The 16967-nt window shown below is 52.6% G+C and overlaps 1 protein-coding gene and 1 long non-coding RNA gene across 5 annotated transcripts in view; one reads left to right on the forward strand and one right to left on the reverse strand.

Annotated features, from left to right (window-relative positions):
• The window catches only part of MYO9B (myosin IXB), an 89024-nt gene that overhangs the window by 41303 nt on the left and 30754 nt on the right, over positions 1-16967 (reverse strand). For all 4 annotated transcript variants that reach the window (XM_060008097.1, XM_060008096.1, XM_060008098.1 and 1 more), the window contains exon 3: positions 4064-4158. In XM_060008097.1, the coding sequence (XP_059864080.1) occupies positions 4064-4158 (95 nt within the window). The remainder of the gene's footprint in view (positions 1-4063; positions 4159-16967) is intronic.
• LOC132421863 (uncharacterized) lies at positions 10486-15297 on the forward strand. The gene is made up of 3 exons (XR_009518783.1): positions 10486-10556; positions 14185-14410; positions 14835-15297. It is a non-coding gene; the product is annotated as an uncharacterized lncRNA (long non-coding RNA).

Below are 16967 nucleotides of genomic sequence, written 5' to 3' on the forward strand. Positions count from 1 at the left end.
ACTTTCACTCAACCCAATGATTCTGAGATTCAGCCACATTGTAGCGTGTATCAGAACTTCATTCTTTTTTATGGCTGAATAATAGTCCGCACGTACAGACACACCACATTTTGCTTATCTGTTTATCAGTTGATGGACATCTGAAGGACCTGGGTCCATGAGGCTATGTGGGCTCTGGGGCAGGAATAAGGCATGTCTGCGGCCACATCCTCAATGCTAACAGAGACATCAAACATTCCTTGGAGATCTACTACGAGGTTCTAGGCACTGTTTTGCAGGGATTCAATGACCTGGATTTAAATGTCCCCAGGTATGGGCACTGTGGCCCCCACCGATGGACTGGATGAGGTGCTAAAAATTGGGAGAGGCCACACGTTGCTTGGGACCCCACAGGAGGAAGGTGGCCTGGCAGGGACCTGAGCCTGGCAGTGGCCCTGCCTCTCATGGGATCCACTATCACCACGTGTGTGAGCTGTACAGGTCTGCAGGTCATCCTCAACTGAACCCATCTTGTTACACTGAAGAGGAAGCTGGTGCCCGAGGGGTGGCAGGGTCGGGCCCCTGGTCCAGGGCCTGCCGGATGCTGCCAGCCTCTCTCACAGGATGGCAGTCTTCTGTCTGCAGCCTTGCACAGACACATGCACACATACAACCTGCATGGGTGGGTTTCCAAGGGCTCAGACTGTGCTGTCTCTTCTTTCAAACCCGTATTTTCTTCCATTCCTTCCACTGGCCAGTAACTTGTAGTGCTCAGCAGTTTGTTTTCCTGCGGGAGGAGGCTGCGTCTGCTCCTACACTCACATTTTCATCTCAGTCTGTAGCCGATTCCCTGTACTGTGTCGGCATATGGGGGAGGACAGCGACCTCTCAGGGGCACCGAGCTGTCATTTGACTGGCCATCACCTCTTCCCTTTGCTGATCATTCTGGGAGCCTAGGCCCCTACGGGGGTCTTGAGGGAGCCAGGGATCCCGCTGGCACTGAACCCTTGAGCCCACAGGAAGACAAGGCCTTGCAAATTGGGGAACTGGGGGAAGACTTGGACTGCCCCTGACCCTTGGCCTCAGCGGGAAGTGGCATCGAGAAGTGTCACCTGCCCAAAAGCAGAACCGGGTCTGGGCCTGCTCCTCGTGAGCTGGCGGCAGCTGCTCCCTGGACAGGAAGTGTACCTCCCTCCTCGGAGTGTGGGCAGGCCACAGTCAAGGGCTGAGGCAGGACTTCCTTTCCTGAATCTGAGGCCATAGATAGGACTCTGAAGCTGGCCTATGAGGTCCAGCCACCCAGGGCCACAGGAGCTGAGCCTGACAGGAGCTGAGGTGGGACAGGCTGGCCACTTAGCTGAGGGCCAGCCCTGCTGGTGTGCTGGATCGAATGGTGGCCCCCAGAAGACATGTCTACCTGGAACATGTGACTGTGACTGTGAAAAAAGGTCTCTGCAGGTGTAATTCAGTGAAGGATCTGGAGATCAGATCTTCCTCCATGGTCCAGATGGGCCCTAAATCCAAGGACAAGTGTCCCAAAAGACAGAAGAGGAGATCACAGAGAGACTCAGGGGAGAAGACCACGGGAAGACAGAGGCAGAGATTGGGGTGATGTGGCCACAAGCCAAGGATGCCTGGAGCCCCCAGAAGCTGGAAGAGGCCAGGAGGGATCCACCCCTAGAGCCTCTGGAGGGAGCGTGGCCCTGCCCACACCTTGATCTTGGACTTCTGACCTCCAGAACTGTAAGAGAATAAACTATTGTTTTGAGCCAATCGGTTTGTGGTACTTTGTTTCAGCAGCCGCAGGACATGAAATGGAGAATGCAGGAAGCAGAGATCTGGGCGGAGAAGGTGGGGGGCGGTGCCCACTGGCAGCAAAGGCTCTGGCTTCTGGCCTGCAGAGCCAGCCTGGGACCCAGGAGAACACGTGCAGTCTTTTGGTGTCTCTGCTCCCAAGAAGCCACTGGAACTAAAGAAACTGTTTCTGTGTCCTCTACCCAGTAAGATACGCTGGGCTTTTCCTGCTGGTCAGAGGCTCTGCAATGTGGCAGATACAACTGTGCAAAATATGGACCCATGGGAGAAAAGCAGATTTAAAATAAGGAGTGAGGGGGAACTCCCTGGCGGTCCAGTGGTCAGGACGCGGTGCTTTCACTGCTGGGGCCCGGGTTCAATCCCTGGTCAGGGAACTAAGATCCTGCAAGCCACGCAGCACAGCATAGAGTAGATTAGAGTAGACTAGACTAGAATAAAATAAAGTAAAATGAGTGAGTGTCTTTGTGGAGAAAGGGCTGAAACCTGCGGGGCAGGTGGGGACAGGTGGGTGGCTCCGCCCATGCAGATGCCAAGCTGGGCCCAGCAGTAGTTGGGAAGGGACCACTGGACAGCCCATGGGGGGGCTGAGGCCCACTTCCAAGTGTCCCTGAGGGCTAAGGGGCCAGAGCAGATGCTGCGTTTATTGAAGGTCTCTCTCCTGCACTACTGCCCATCAGGGCCTGGGCAGTGGGAAAAAGGAAAGAAGCCAGAGGCTGAAGGGTTTGGGAAAATAACATTTCTGTCCTCGTCTTGAACAGGCACCATCAACTGAAATGGTCGTCAGTAAGGTTTAGATGGACAGAAGAACCTGGATACTCTGAAGTCCTGGAGGACCTCTCCCTTCCTGAAACACCGGCGCCTTCTCACGGCCTCCGGGGGCCTGTTGCTCGGGTCTCCCCACATCTAACATTTAAGGCTTCTTATCCTGATGCTCAGAACATCACCTGGAGCCTTTGCAAATCCCACTGCCACCGCAGATCCTCACGTCAGAATGTGGAGGGGGTGGGCTCCTTCGAGCCACCAGGCAGTGGACTGTGCCGAAAGGCCTTTTTTTTTTCCCTCTGTGAAATAGTTTTATTGGCTCATAAGACCTTTGCCTGTTAGAAAAATACCCAGAACCCTATGCAGTATTAAATCACAATTACATTTTTTAACTACTTGAAACTACCCAGAATATAATTTTTTTAAAGAAAAAAAATCCTATAGTATTAAATTCTGAAATGACATTATGACAAAATAGATAAGTCCTTGTAACATTAACTCATTGCATAAAGCTGCCAGATATTTTCATTAGTATAACCATTGCAGAGTGCAAATGGACACAATTTCTTTCTTTTTTTTTGGGAACACAATTTCAACATTACACATTTAGCTGAATTGAACTGTGCCCTCACCTAAGGAACTCACATTTCTGGCACAAAATGTAGACCTGTTTTAACTTCCACCAGGCAGTCAACTTCACAATCCAGTTACCACCTATGGACTCATCCACCTACTCATCCATCTGTCCATCCAAATCCATCAATCTACCCGCCAGCCTCTCATGAATCTACCCATCCACCGATGAGTCCATCCATCCATCCATGAATCTATTCATCCGTCCACCCATCCATGAATCTACCCATCCATCCATCCATCCATCCATGAATCTACCCACCCATCCATCCATCAATCTATCCATTTTTCCACCCACCCATCCATCCACCCACCCACCCATGAATCCATCCATCAATCTATATACCCTCCCTCTCACCCACCCACCTCCTTTGAGTACTTCCCTGGACAACTGCCTCACTTTGCTACCCAGCATCCCGTCTCCTTCTAGCTAAAGGGGCATGTTTGGCAAATGCCAGAGTCCACATCAACTCTCCCTGTGGCGTCCTTAGACCCACTGAATTAGAAACATCAAGACCAGGGCACCTGTGGCGTGCCCTTGCCTGTTCTTGGCAAACTCTATCATGCTAGGACCTCTAGATCATTAGACTTACTCCGTGGGTGCCTGGGCCCACGGGGCTGCCCTGGGGAAGGTAGGGTTGGTTACGAAGGTGCTGCCCCTCCCCCACCCCCACTCCCACCTCGACCCACCGCTCAGACTTTCACATCAACGACTGAAAATCACACTTGCTTCCCTGTACGATTCACAAATGCCTGCCAGCCCACGATTTCAGCACCCAGCTCTCTGCTGGCTCAGTCTTGGCAGCCCGCTGCAGGGAAGCTCAGGACCTCAGGCCGAGGGCTGAGTGCACAGCCTGGGCGGCTACAGACTCACCCTCTCACGATGCCGCTCTCCAGGTAGTTGACCTGGATAAATTTCCCAAATCGGCTGGAATTGTTGTTGTGAGCCGTTTTAGCATTCCCGAAAGCCTGGGAGGAAAACAAAAGGAGGTTTTCAGGTTGTGAGGATGAAGTTTCTACAGGCCTCGGCCTGGAGCCCGGGGGCTCCCTGGAAGTCACGCAGAGACTCCAGGAGAGACCTGGAGAACAGAAAGGTAGGTAGCCCCAGCGCATCCCACGGGCTTACTCTTTATCTCTGTGTTTGGGGGTGTGGGAGGGGTTCAAGTTTTAAGTCCTGGACATTAGAAATGCCAATCGTCAGAATTCTTTTTCAGTAATAACTGTTCACGTAGCAAACTCCGGCCTGTGGGCCAAATCCAGTCCACTGCATGTTTTTGTATTGCCTGTTAGCCAAGAGTGCTTTTTACATTTGTAAATGGTTTCAAAAAAAACACCCCCAAAACCCAAAAAAACAAAAAAACCCAAGATGAGTAATATTCCCTGCCATGTAAAAATCCTATTCCCACGTCAGCGTCCATAAATGACGTGTGTTGGCACACAGTCAGGACCGTTCATTTACTGGTTGTCCACAACCGCTTTTCTGCCGCGATGGCAGGGTAACTGTGACAGAGACCATCTGGCCCGCGAAGCCAAAAATATTTATTATCCAGAATATTTACTTCCAGAAGGAGTTTGCTAGGCCCTGGGTTGATACGGGCTCCAGGCTGGACACCTGCAGTGTGAGGGAGCAGACGTGGGGACAGGTCCCAGGCTGGAGGGGTCCTGCAGTTCCATGGGATGACAAGCTGGTTCACTGCAAATTTTTTTTTTAAAAAATTGGGGTAAAACTAGCATAACATAAAACTCAGTTTTTAAAAGTGAACACTTCAGTGACATTTAGTACATTCACGATGTTGTGCAACCATCACCTCTATCTAGTCCCGGAACATTTCCGTCACCCCAAAAGGAGACCCGTCCCCATGAGCCGTCACTCCCCAACTCCCTCCCCCAGCCCCTGGTAACCACGAATCTGCTTTCTGTCTCTGGATTTGCCCGTTCTGGACGTTTCACATAAGTGAGGGCATACACTAGGTGGCCTTTTGCATCCGGCTTCTTTCCCTCAGCCTGATGTTTTCGGGGTTCAACCACACTGTGGTAAGAATCAGGGCTTCATTCCCAGTATATAGAGGAAAGGCTGCATAGTGCTCAGAGCCTGTGGCTTGGTCAAGTCCCCGTGGGGTCTCCCATGTGACCACCATCCAGATTACAACAGGGAACACCCTCTGTCCCCCACGAAGGTTCCTGGGGTACCCCCTTTCCACATGGTACCCAGACAGGGAGAACAGCCAGGGAGAGGGTGTGGTGGAGCCTCAGGGCGCACTCAGGGCAGGAAAGGTATCTGGGGAGTGGGGTTCCCTGTTTTGGGGGAGTGAGAGGCCAGTATAAGAGGTGGTGGTGAGGCCGGGCAGAGGAAGGGAAGAGGCAGAGATGGCATGGCGGGGGGTGACACCCCGAAGTTACACGTGCAAAGGGAAGCTTGGCAGAAACGAAAAAGGTGTCAGGCTCACACTGTTCCCGTTTGAGGAGGCTGAGCCGGGCAGAGGAGGTTGGAGGGAGGAAGGCGGCAGCTGGAAGGAGGTGGGAAGGCCACTGCCAAGGTCTGGATATGTGTGTGGGGGGCGGGGACAAGGGCAGGGTGCAGAGAGGTGGCCAGGCTCTCAGGGGAGCCAGGAACAGGGAGACACTGAGAGGAGCCGGGATTTTCTTGAAATCCTCATTCTGCAGGGGGGATGGATGCAGGTCCCTCATTGATCAGAGATTCTGGTGTGCGACCGCCTGAAGGCAGAAGCCCCATAAAAAAGCATCTGCTGGAAGGCCTGGGGTTCTTCCTCGGAAAATGGTTCCATTCAGCAGAGCTTGCGATCAGGGCTGAGGCCCCCCGGTTGGGCCCATGCGCCTGTCACGCTCTTGGCTGCTCAGGTCACAGGATGAGTGACTTCCTGCCCGGCTGCCCCTGGGGCTCCAGACCCCAGAAACGGGCCTCGCTGTAAAACCTGAACCAACTGCCAAGTTGCCAAGCAGGGGAGTGACAGAGGTGGAGGCGGCCCCAGAGAGGCAACCCGGCCCTGACTGCAAAGGGGGTACCTTCAGGGTGGGGCTGGGGGAGCCCTTTGAGGGGGGGTCTCCACCTGGCCTGGTGGAGCAGAACCGAGCTTGAGAAGGTGCTTTCTGGAGTCAGACAGCAGCCACAGAGACCACACCCCCTCCTCTTCTTCACAGCATCCTGATGTGTGTGACCGAGCTATAGGCCAGCTGCTGGGGGCCAGGCCACGGTCTGCCCTGCTCTCCTGACCTCAGCACTGCTGACACTTGGGGTGGGATCCTTCTCTGGGGTGGGGCCGTTGTTCTGTGCACTGTAGGGTCTCCACCCACCAGATGCCGGTAGCATCTGGGACAACGCAGAACATCCCCAGAGACAGCTGAATTGCCCGAGTTGAGAAGCACTGCTGTGTACAGATGGAGGTAAAAGGGGTTTGCAGGGTCGGGTCGTCTGGGGCTCCCTCCTGTCACGAGGGTCCCCACGCGCACTGCAGGCGTTGATGGGCTCCCTGGCGAAGAAAACTGTCTTTCCAGGTTTAACCTCCTGTTCCCTCTAAGTTCAGCTTTTAAAGGGGTAAAGCCCATGGGGTAAAGCCACAGCTCTGAGAAAAGCAGACAGCAGATCTGTCTCCTTTCCTTCCAGACCCTGCAGGGTGGTGTCTGAGCTGAGGACAGACCTGCTTTGTGGTAAAATGAGCTCCCACGAGCGAGCATGCCAAGTCCTGCATGTCCTAACTTGAAACAGATGGCAGAGGGGTGCCCGACACCGAGTGGGCTCCCTCCAGGGGCAAGTCCTAAGTCCCTGCAGTGCCTGTGTTCAGGGCCTCCGCAGAGACAGCCCAGAAATGCACATTTGCATCCGGAAGAGCCATAGTGGTCCCTTCTGAACTCGGGACAAGTCTCTGTGGCGATTTCTAAGGAAACAACCAGGCCTGGCGTCCTGGGGATAAGAGGGAATGTCTTCGGGATGTGAGGGCCCACCATCTCTCTGGTTCTGCGATTACCAGCGCGGGGGCCTAGTGACCTCATGCGTCTGGTATGCGGTCTCAACACACTGCGACTTTTCAAAGCTGATCTAAAAATATCCGGTTGGTGCTATTATACGTCCCTTAGAGGAGGAGGAAATGCTGGCCTGGCACCCGAAGCCAGGGGAGCTATTGTGTAGCTGTTCCCGGGGCCGTGCACTGCCTCCAAGCACAAGGGTGGCTGGTGTGCCCGGTGGATCATGTGGGGCTGGGGATGGATGGAAGGGGTGAAGCGGGACCTGGGTGCCAGCAGTGATGCGATATGATCTGGCACTGGCGCAGGCGTGGCCACATGCTCATGCTGTCTTCCCATCACGTCAGACGATCCACGGCTCTGGCAAAATGCTGTTCGAGAAAGGCCTCTACTTTCTTTGAAATGCTTTTTTTCCCTTTTATAATATAAAAGACATGTTTCTAACATAAGCTGTACACTTGGAAAAAAAGATAGAACCATGCTAAAAGTTTACCTAACGAAAGGAAAAAACCATAAAGAGATGACCCATTAATTCAACCCCATCCCCAAGCACGGTTTCTAGGTAAAATGAACGAAGCAGCCGTACCCCGACTTCCTCAGATCATGTGCCCCCTCCAGGTGGCCCCCCCCACCCTGACAAGGATGCCAAGAGCCAGGGGATGTCTGGCTGTCTTCTAACTGCCTCTGCCTTTGAGGTTCTCCTTTGGGGAGACTAAAAAAGCTTTTTTAAATCAAAGACGTCCAGGGTTGGGGACTTCCCTGGTGGTCCAGTGGTTAAGAATCTGTCTTCCAATGCAGGCGACACCAGTTCAATCCCTGGTCGGGGAACTAAGATCCCACGTGCCGCGGGGCAACTAAGCCCGCGCGCCAGAACTAGAGAGAAGCCCGTGCACCTCAATGAAGCGAAGAGCCTGTCTGTGCACCACAACGAAAGATTCTGCGTGCTGCAACTAAGACCCAACAGACCCCCGCCCAAAAAAAAAGACATCCAGGGTTGAGCAGCCTACATAGCCAGAAATTTCCAGACTGTACATTTTCTATCTAAACAGGATGGCTCTTCTCTCTGTTGGAATGCGCAGTAGGTATTTTAGGAAGAACGGTGACACAACATCAAAGAATGACCTGTGGTGTACACCAGCCCCACGCCAGGAGTGCTGTGGGCTTGTGACTCTTTCCTTTGCTCGAATTCCTCTAAGGGACAGACCTGCCTTCCTCATTTCCGATGAGGAAACTGAGGCACAGAGAGGTCAACTGACCTCCCCGAAGTCTGCCCCGACCCCCAACCCACACCATGCCCGTAGCCGCTCAGTCCCTGGTCCAGGCTGGTTCTCAGAGCTGGGAGCCAGGTGAGCAGGCCTGAGACTTTTCGGGGCGTCTGTCTGCCCCGGCAGCCCGGCAGGTGGATTCCCGAGCCTTGAGTTCACACCTGGTCTCTTGTGCATCCCATATGAAAACCGGACAAGCCTTGAGATGGACTGCATTAGGGAAACAGTGTTTTGCTTTCCGATTTCAAAACTGAAAAGCCCCACTGAATGAGCTCACCAAGGCAAACGTGCTTGCTATCTCCTGTGTTGACAGTTGACCCCAGAGAAGGGGTTTCCCTGGAGAGAAGTCCCTCAGCCTCACCTTGCACAGTGGTGGTCCTTCCAGCCAGGCGGAGTTGGCCTGAACTGGGATAACTCCTTTGCCCTCAGATACACCTGCAGCCGTCCTCACTTGCTGCGGTGGTTTCGTCTTGGTTGTGGGGTTGGCCTTCTGTTTTCCTGATCGAGCCGCAGGGACCTCCCTTCCCAAGGGTGTGGTGCTTTTGTACGTGTGGTTTCATTCGTTCACTTGACAACAACGTATTGGTCGGCTGTCGTTGTGTCTGGCACCGTTCTAGCCTCAGAGAGCCCCCTCCCTGGTGGTGCTCCGACAGGGACACCCCCTCCACGTCCACCTTGGCCATGGCTCAGATGTCACCACCTCCCGACACCCTGGAGGCTGCCCACTGCCTCTCATGACCTTGACACTGCCCCTCCCCCTGCGATGCCACATCTGGGCGGAGCCTCTGTTCCCCACCCCGGGACCACAAGCCATGCCATACAGGACTTCCGAATCTCTTGTGTCCAGTCAAGGCCAGAGAGGAGTGACCACTGTTGCCAGGAGAGGCTGCGAATGGTAAGAGAGCACTAGCAAATATTAGGCCACTGTGAAGCCTAAAAATGGGGCTGAAAGGGAGACTGTCTCCCGCTCACCGGCCTGCAGGAGCCCTCTTGTTCCAGCCCTGGGTGTGGGTGCAGAAAGGCAACACCCGAGGGTGACTGGGAACCAGCCCTGGCACGGCAGCCCCACCGCTGGAACTCGGGCTATTTTATTTTCCCAAGTGCTCTCCAAGTTCCAGGCGTACCTTTCTACGTGAAACGGCGCTCAGCCCATGCCCAGATCGTGTCCATTTGGGGACACAGGCGACTGCCGGACCCGCAGGAGGAGAGCTGGGAGGCGTTCCACGGCCCGAGGTGCCCTGGAGATCTGCTCTGCTGTGTCTGCTGAGCAAACATCCCCAGGGGCATCCAGTCAGGCTGGGGCTCTCCTGTGTGGAAATGCCAGGAAAATAAACCCCAGGTGTGTGCGGGGTGGAGGGCTACTTCCTGGTGAGAAGCCCAGGAGAACAGCTCTGCATCGGCAGGGGATTCGGACAAATTAGTTCACTGCTCTTGAGTTTCAAGTTCCTCTCCTGTAAAACGAAGGGGTAAACCCCTGTCTTCTCAGGTTGTTTGAGGATGAAACGGGGCCATCTGTGTGAACCAGGGGTGGGCCAACTTGTTCCATGAAGGGCCAGCTAATACATATTTGGGGCTCTGCTGCAACAACTCAACTCTGCTGTGGGAGCGTGAAGCAGCCACAGACGACCCGTACGTGAATGGACGCGGCCATGGGGAGGACACCTACGTGATGCCCAGGATGGGGGGAATGTGGGGTGGGTGGCGGGCTTAGACATTGACCTCTACCGGGGTCAGCAAATTACGGCCAGCCACCTGTTTCTGTGTGGTCTGTGAGCTAAGAATGGTTGTCACATTTTTAAACGCTTGAAAAAAAAATCAAAAGAATATGTCACAACACATGAACGTGATATGAAATTCAACGTGCAGCCACCATGAATAAAGGTCTGCTGGCGCACAGCCGTGTCTGTTTACGGACGGTCTGTGTCTGCTTTTGGACTATGGCAGAGTTGAGTCGTGGTGGTGAAGACTGGTCCAGCAGAGCTGACAATACTGACCCTTGGGTCCTTTACAGGGTAGGTGTGCCAGCCACTGTTCTAGAGGCTCTCGGTTAAACGTCCCCTTCTCCCAAAGGGGGCCAGGGCAGTGCTGGGGCCGGGAGAAGACTCCAACACTCAGACATGCAAGGTGAGCATGACAGGGTGTGAGCGTTGCCTGGGCTGACTGGTCTCCCCCCAAAGCACTGTAGGGACACAGAGAAGCAGGACCAGGAAGCATGGAGGACAAAATGGGCCAGTGGAGTCACAGGCTCAGAGGGGCTGTGTGGAGAGACAGAAAAGCTCCCTGGGGGCTGGGAGTGGAGGGGGTGGGAGGTGGGGAAGGGAGAAGCACGGCCGATGTGATTTCCACAGAGCTGCTGTGCAGAGAACAGATGGAGGGAGGTGGATCCAGGGAGGGTGAGGACAAGTATGACGGTGGGAAGGGGGTGGCGATGATGGTGGTGAGAGGCGGTGGCTGTGGGGAGGAAGATGGGACCCCCGACCCCCTGCCAACCCATGTAGGCGATAGCTGCAGGCTCCGTGGGCCTGTGGATGCCGGGCAGGAAGTGGAGGAATCACCCCCAACCTCATGGCTCCCCAAATCACAGATGAGGAAGTGGAAACTTTCCAGGGCCTGGCTGACATCCAGCCTTAGCCTGGGTTCTGTTCTCTTCCTGTTGCCCACGGGGCTTGGGACACCTGGCAGGCTGGATGGACAGACAGACGGGCGGATGGAGGCACGTAGAGAGAGCCGAGTGCTGACAGGACATAAGACTCACCCCATCTCCGTGCCCCCAGTTTGTAACAGGCTCTGTTACTCTTATCCGGAAGGGCACTGACTGTCAGCCACAGATGGACAGAAACGCTGAAAACAAGGGCTCCTGGGGTCAGAACAAGGCCCTTTGAAATGGACAGATTCCTACCAGGGGCTGAAGTTTCATGGTAAACTGTGCCATGGAGTGAGTGGCAGGGAGGTGGGGTGATCGAATCTTAGAAAAAAAAAAGAAAAAAGAAGTCCAGTATGAAACAAGTTATTGTATCTCATACTTCACTGAATTTTGGTTTAGGTTATAAATGAAACCACGTGTAGATCACAGAAAGAATAAAGAACAAATTAAGCTTTGATGGGGGAGGGTCTTGCTTGGTTCTTACTGTACCAAAAATATTTGAGGGATTCATCAAGATCCCTGAGGGCTCATATTATCCATTTGATACCCAAGTCATTCTCTTTGGGGTTTACTTGGTTCTTTTTCTCAGGTTTTAGAGTTGGGAAATTAATTCGCTTACTTTCATTTGCTCATATTTATGGATATAACGTGTTTACGGCTATGAATTATCCTCTCATTACTGCTTTAAACACATCTCATGGATTCTGATAATACACAGTTTTGGTCACTGATTTCCAGAAAATCCACAATTTTGGTTTTTAACTTCCCCTTCATCCAAGACTTAACAGAAGGCTAGTTTTTCTTAAAAAAATTTTTTTTCCATATGGAAGGGCTTTAAAAAATTAATTTCTAGTTTTATTGCATTGTTAAGAGCACTGACTAATAGTTCCCATTTTGGAAATTCTAGATGCTTTCTCTGTGACCTGATATAGGAATGAGTTTTGTGAATATTCCATGAATACTTAAGACTTATTCTCATATTGGAGTGAAGGGTTTGCAACACGGCCACAAGATCTGCCTAAATGTATGGTTTGGGCATCTTACATCCCTGCTTATTTGCGGTCCACTCAATGAGCCTTATGTTATGTGTTTGTAACTATTTCTCCCAGTATCTTTTATAATTTCTGCTTTGTAAAAGCAGCTGCTGTGTTGTATGATGCATAGATGTTGACAACTATTATACCTTGAGAGTAAATTGAGGATTTTAGCATTATGATGAATCTTCTTCATCATGCGACATTCAGAGGCCTGACCTCTACCTTTTACACATCACAATTGCAGCTGTGTTCTACCCTGTTTCTATCTGCCTGATACATCTGTGCCTGTCCCTTTACTTTTAGCTTCCTGAACTACTTTGGTTTAGTTGTGTCTTGTTCATAAAGCATGGAGTTGAACTTTGCTTTGTGAGTCAAGCTGAAAATTCTCTCCGTTTAGGCAGAATGAACCTGTTTAGATTTAGCAACACGATGGACTCATTCCCTTCTGAAATTCAGGCTTCCATCACTAGCTCTCTTCCCCATCTGCTGCTTGTGAGTGTGGCTGAGTAACTATACGTCAGAGCAATTCTCCAGGTCACTTTTGATGACTTCCTGAAATCACGCACCTTTTGCAAGCTTTTTCAACCTCACTTTGCAACTGATTTGGTTTGCATTTGTGTGGTGGGATGCATCTGGGAGAGAGGACCCACTAGGCCTGGCGGACTGGAAGGAGCCATACTTAGGCTGAGCCAAGTGGGGAGTGTGAGTGGAGGGCTTGTTCCGTAAGTGGCGGCTCATTATGGAAGGTTTCATTTTAGGATGATGTTTGTTTCCCTACACAAATCCCAAACTGCATGCATGGTGCTGCTGATGAGAACAGCAAGGACTTCTGATACTTTCCATGCAGCAGAACTAAGCATTGGCATACGTGAGGAAAGCTGAGCCTCCAGGGGTGGGCTGGAGGGACAGTCTGTGGTCTCCAGAGCTCCCTCCACCCTCCCTACAGGTGCTGTAGCCTCTCTCCAAACTCTTGGGGAGAGGGATGCCCCTTGGGGCCCCAGGCTCCCCTTGGGTCCACCCTCCATACCTGGGGTGAGCAAACCTGTCATCCTGGGGCTCCCCTGATTACAACAGTGGGGAAGGAGAGTCAGAATTGTCAAGATTCCCCCGCCCCCCACCATGAGTCACCACTACCTTGGTGCTCTGGTACGTACGGTGAGAGAGAGAAAAGGTTGAGAATCCAAGTATGAGCTGTGGGGATTTGTTAAAGATACAGACTTGGGGGCTTCCCTGGTGGTGCAGTGGTTGAGAGTCCGCCTGCCGATGCAGGGGATGCGGGTTCGTGCCCCGGTCTGGGAAGATCCCACATGCCGCGGAGCGGCTGGGCCCGTGAGCCATGGCCGCTGAGCCTGCGCATCCGGAGCCTGTGCTCCGCAACGGGAGAGGCCGCAGCAGTGAGAGGCCCACGTACCGCAAAAACAACAACAACAAAAACATACAAAAGAGACAGACTTGGGCCTCAACCCAGACTTGCAGAATTTCTGGAAAGGCTAAGGAGTCAAAATTCCTAAAGCAGAGCCTGAGGCCATTCTGATTCCTGGAAGGGTGAGAACTATTGCCCTAGGGTTTATTATGAGAACGAAGTATCCCTAGGGAGAAATAAAGCAAGAGGATGTCTACTTACGCCCCTCCCTCTTTCTTGAACACCTGGAGTAGGGGTCTTGATAGTCTACAGTGGGACAGAGCAAAGAGCTTCATGCTCAGTGTACTTAGTTTAATTAGACAGCTTTCCTCACGCTTAGCCCCAAGAGACAGGAAACTTTCATATTCCAGGGTTTCACCGAGATCAGCCACTCCCCACCAGTACCCCAACCCCAGATGGGTCCAATTCACATCCTGACTGCCACTCGGTAGCCTTGTTCAGCCAGGCACTGTAAGGCGGAGGGGAGAGGGAGAAGAAATCAGGCCCCCGTGATGATGAAGGAACAGGCGCAGGAAGAAAAATCATTGCCCAGAGCCACCTCTCAGCTGTGATTCCTCATAGTCCTGAGAAGCAAGGGATTATCTAGGAAACTGGGTTCAGTGGTTTGGCCCCAGTCCTGACAAGAGGTTGTGCTTTGTTCTGATGTAGGCCCGGCTGGGAAGCCAGTACCGTGGACACCACCCCGGCTGCTGGACACTGTCACCTGTACACACCAGCGGGGCCACCAGCTGGAGCCCAGGCAGTGGCAGGAAATATTTCAGAGGAAGAGACAATAGGATATGGTGATAGCGAGTATGCAGGTGATAGAGGAAAGCACCAAAGACCAGTGGTGATGGCTCAGCCGACCGAAATGGAGAAGTAGGAGAGGGCAGAGGTGCGTGGGGTCAAAGTTCAGTTTGCCAGGACCTTACCTGAGATTTGCATCTCATGGATGTGGTGGGATTTTGTCTAAGTGTGTGTGTGTGTGTGTCTGTGTTGGCCGGGGTGGTGGGGGTGGGGGGGGTGGGGAGGGGGGTCCACAGACTATGCCCCACAGGCCAAATCTGGCTTGATACCTTTCTTTTCTTTAATAACTTTTAAATTTTAGCACAGTTTTAGATTTACAAGAAACTTCTAAGAATATTACAGAGAACTCCCAAGCACCCCACACTCAGTTTCCCCTACTGTTAATATTATGGTGGCGCGTTTGTCACAACGAACAAATGAACCAATATTGACTGACATATTATTCTTAAACTAAGTTAGCATTTCATTCGGACGTCCTCATTTCCCCGCCTAATGTCCCTTTTCTGTCCCAGGATCCCACGTTACATTCGGTCCTCACATCTCCTTGACGGATCCACGCCAGGTTTCTCGGACTCGTTTTTTGAGATCTTGACAGTTTTAAGGAGGACAGGTTGAGTATATTGTAAGATGTCCTTCAGTGTGGGTATCTTTGATGCTTCTCTCCCACTGCCTGTTTTTTGCAAATAAAGTTTTACTGGCAAACGACCCCACCCGTTTGTTTATGTATTGCTTTTGCTCTGCGATGCAGAGTGAGTAGCTGTGAGCTAAGTAGTGACAGAGACCGCTTGGCACTAAAATCTGGAAATGCTAATTAATGTGGCCTTTTACAGAAACAGTTTGCAGATCCCTGGTATAAACTACCACGTCAGGGCTTAAGCTTAAACTGCCTGATCCAGGATACACTCCACGGGAGCAGCCACTGCAAACCCGCTCTGGCCAATTTTATTGTCACTCAACCTTGGGGGAGGGTTTTGCCAATTAGCATAATGAATGTCCCACTTCGAATATTCATGGGTAGAACCGGTGATGTTCAAGACAAGTGGCTGGAGGAAACATTCTTCCCACACTTGCTTGAGAAATTCCACCTAAGAGGGCCTGTTCCGTAGGGACGGGGCTCAGGTCTGACTTCAAGCCAGTCCCACATCCTGCTGCTGGATCAGGGGCTGGGGTGAGGCCCTGGGAGATGGAGCTCAGGTACCCCTGGGGCCACCCTAGAGGCCAGAGCTGATAGGACGGGCTCTAGAATGGCTGGGCTCCTGTCTGCCCACTGCAAGATAGATGGGAAGGAATCCGAGGGGTGGATGTCGTGGGACCTGACAGGGAGCGTTCCAGATATGTACAGCCCGCTCTGCATTTCTGTTTGAATTGTGCTAAAATTCATATAACATAATATTCACCATTTTAACGTACGATTCAGTGGCATTTGACATGTTCGCTATGTTGTGCAACTGTCACCTCTATCAATTTCCAGAACATTTCATCACTCCAAAAGGAAACGCTGTCCCCGAGAGCAGCCACTCCCCATCCCCCCTCCTCCAGCCCCTGGCAACCACTCATCTGCTTTCTGTCTCCTTGGATTTGCCTGTTCCGGACACTTCATGTAGATGGGATCATAACTATGTGGGCTTTTGTGTCTGGCTTCTTTCACTCAGTGTAACGTTTTCGAGGTTCATCCACGTTGTAGCATGTGTCAGTGTTTCACGCTTCTTCATGGCTGAGTGATCTCCATTGTATCCACTCTTTGAAAAGGGACAGTAGGAGCAATGGCCAGGCCTGCCTTGGTGGGTTACTCCATCTTCCTTGGGTCTGGGGAAGCCACGGCTGGTGCTGACCTGAGTCCAGGAGGATCACTGGGTCCAAAGGCCCTTTGATGTCCCCAGTGCTCTGGCGTAAAGGGCTTCCAGTCACCTCTTTTTCAGGTGGATGCGATCCTCCCTCCGACCCTCCGTCACAGGCCTGCCCCAGCCTTCGTTTCTCTTGTGGGGGGGCCTCTCCTTGGCACCTCCCATCTTCTTTATGGGGCAGCTCTGGAACGGGTGCAGAAGGCTGCCCATGCTCAGGAGGGCTGGATCCCCATGAGGTGTCCCCCCAACCTCAGCATTGCCAGGGCCTCATCCCAGGGCGCACTCACTCCCTGCTCTGTTATAGCTGAAATCTGGGGCTGCTAAGCTAGACTAGCTCCTGCAGGAAACAAATGGGCCCTGAACACCAAAGGGCCCCTCAGAGCCTCAGGGCGTGGGGCAGGGAGCCACACTGTGCTGGTTCTGTGCTAGGACTCTGCTGGCCTCGTGACCTTCTGGAGCTCTCCTCTGCCTCTCCCAGGAGGCTTCGGGGTGGCCTTTAGATGATGACGCAGGCGGGTGCAGCATGTGTAAAGGCCCTGGGGCAGGAGAGATCAGCAGGCAGAGCAGAGAGGTCAACTTGCTGTAGGTCACACAGCACATGCACTGCTGAGTCGGGCTTCCTGGCAGAGATGGCTCTTGGCCCAGAGGACCTGGAGGTGGTAAATTCCAAGGGGAGGGACACAGTCACATGCTGAGGGGAAAGAACTGGTCCAGGCACTTTGGCAGAACTGGAGAAGTTCCCTCTGGGGCTTCAGGTCCTTGTAATCTTCTCTCTCCCCCTCCCCACAGTCTCACCAATAT

Source organism: Delphinus delphis, chromosome 3, assembly GCF_949987515.2.
Source record: "Delphinus delphis chromosome 3, mDelDel1.2, whole genome shotgun sequence".
NCBI lineage: Eukaryota > Metazoa > Chordata > Mammalia > Artiodactyla > Delphinidae > Delphinus > Delphinus delphis.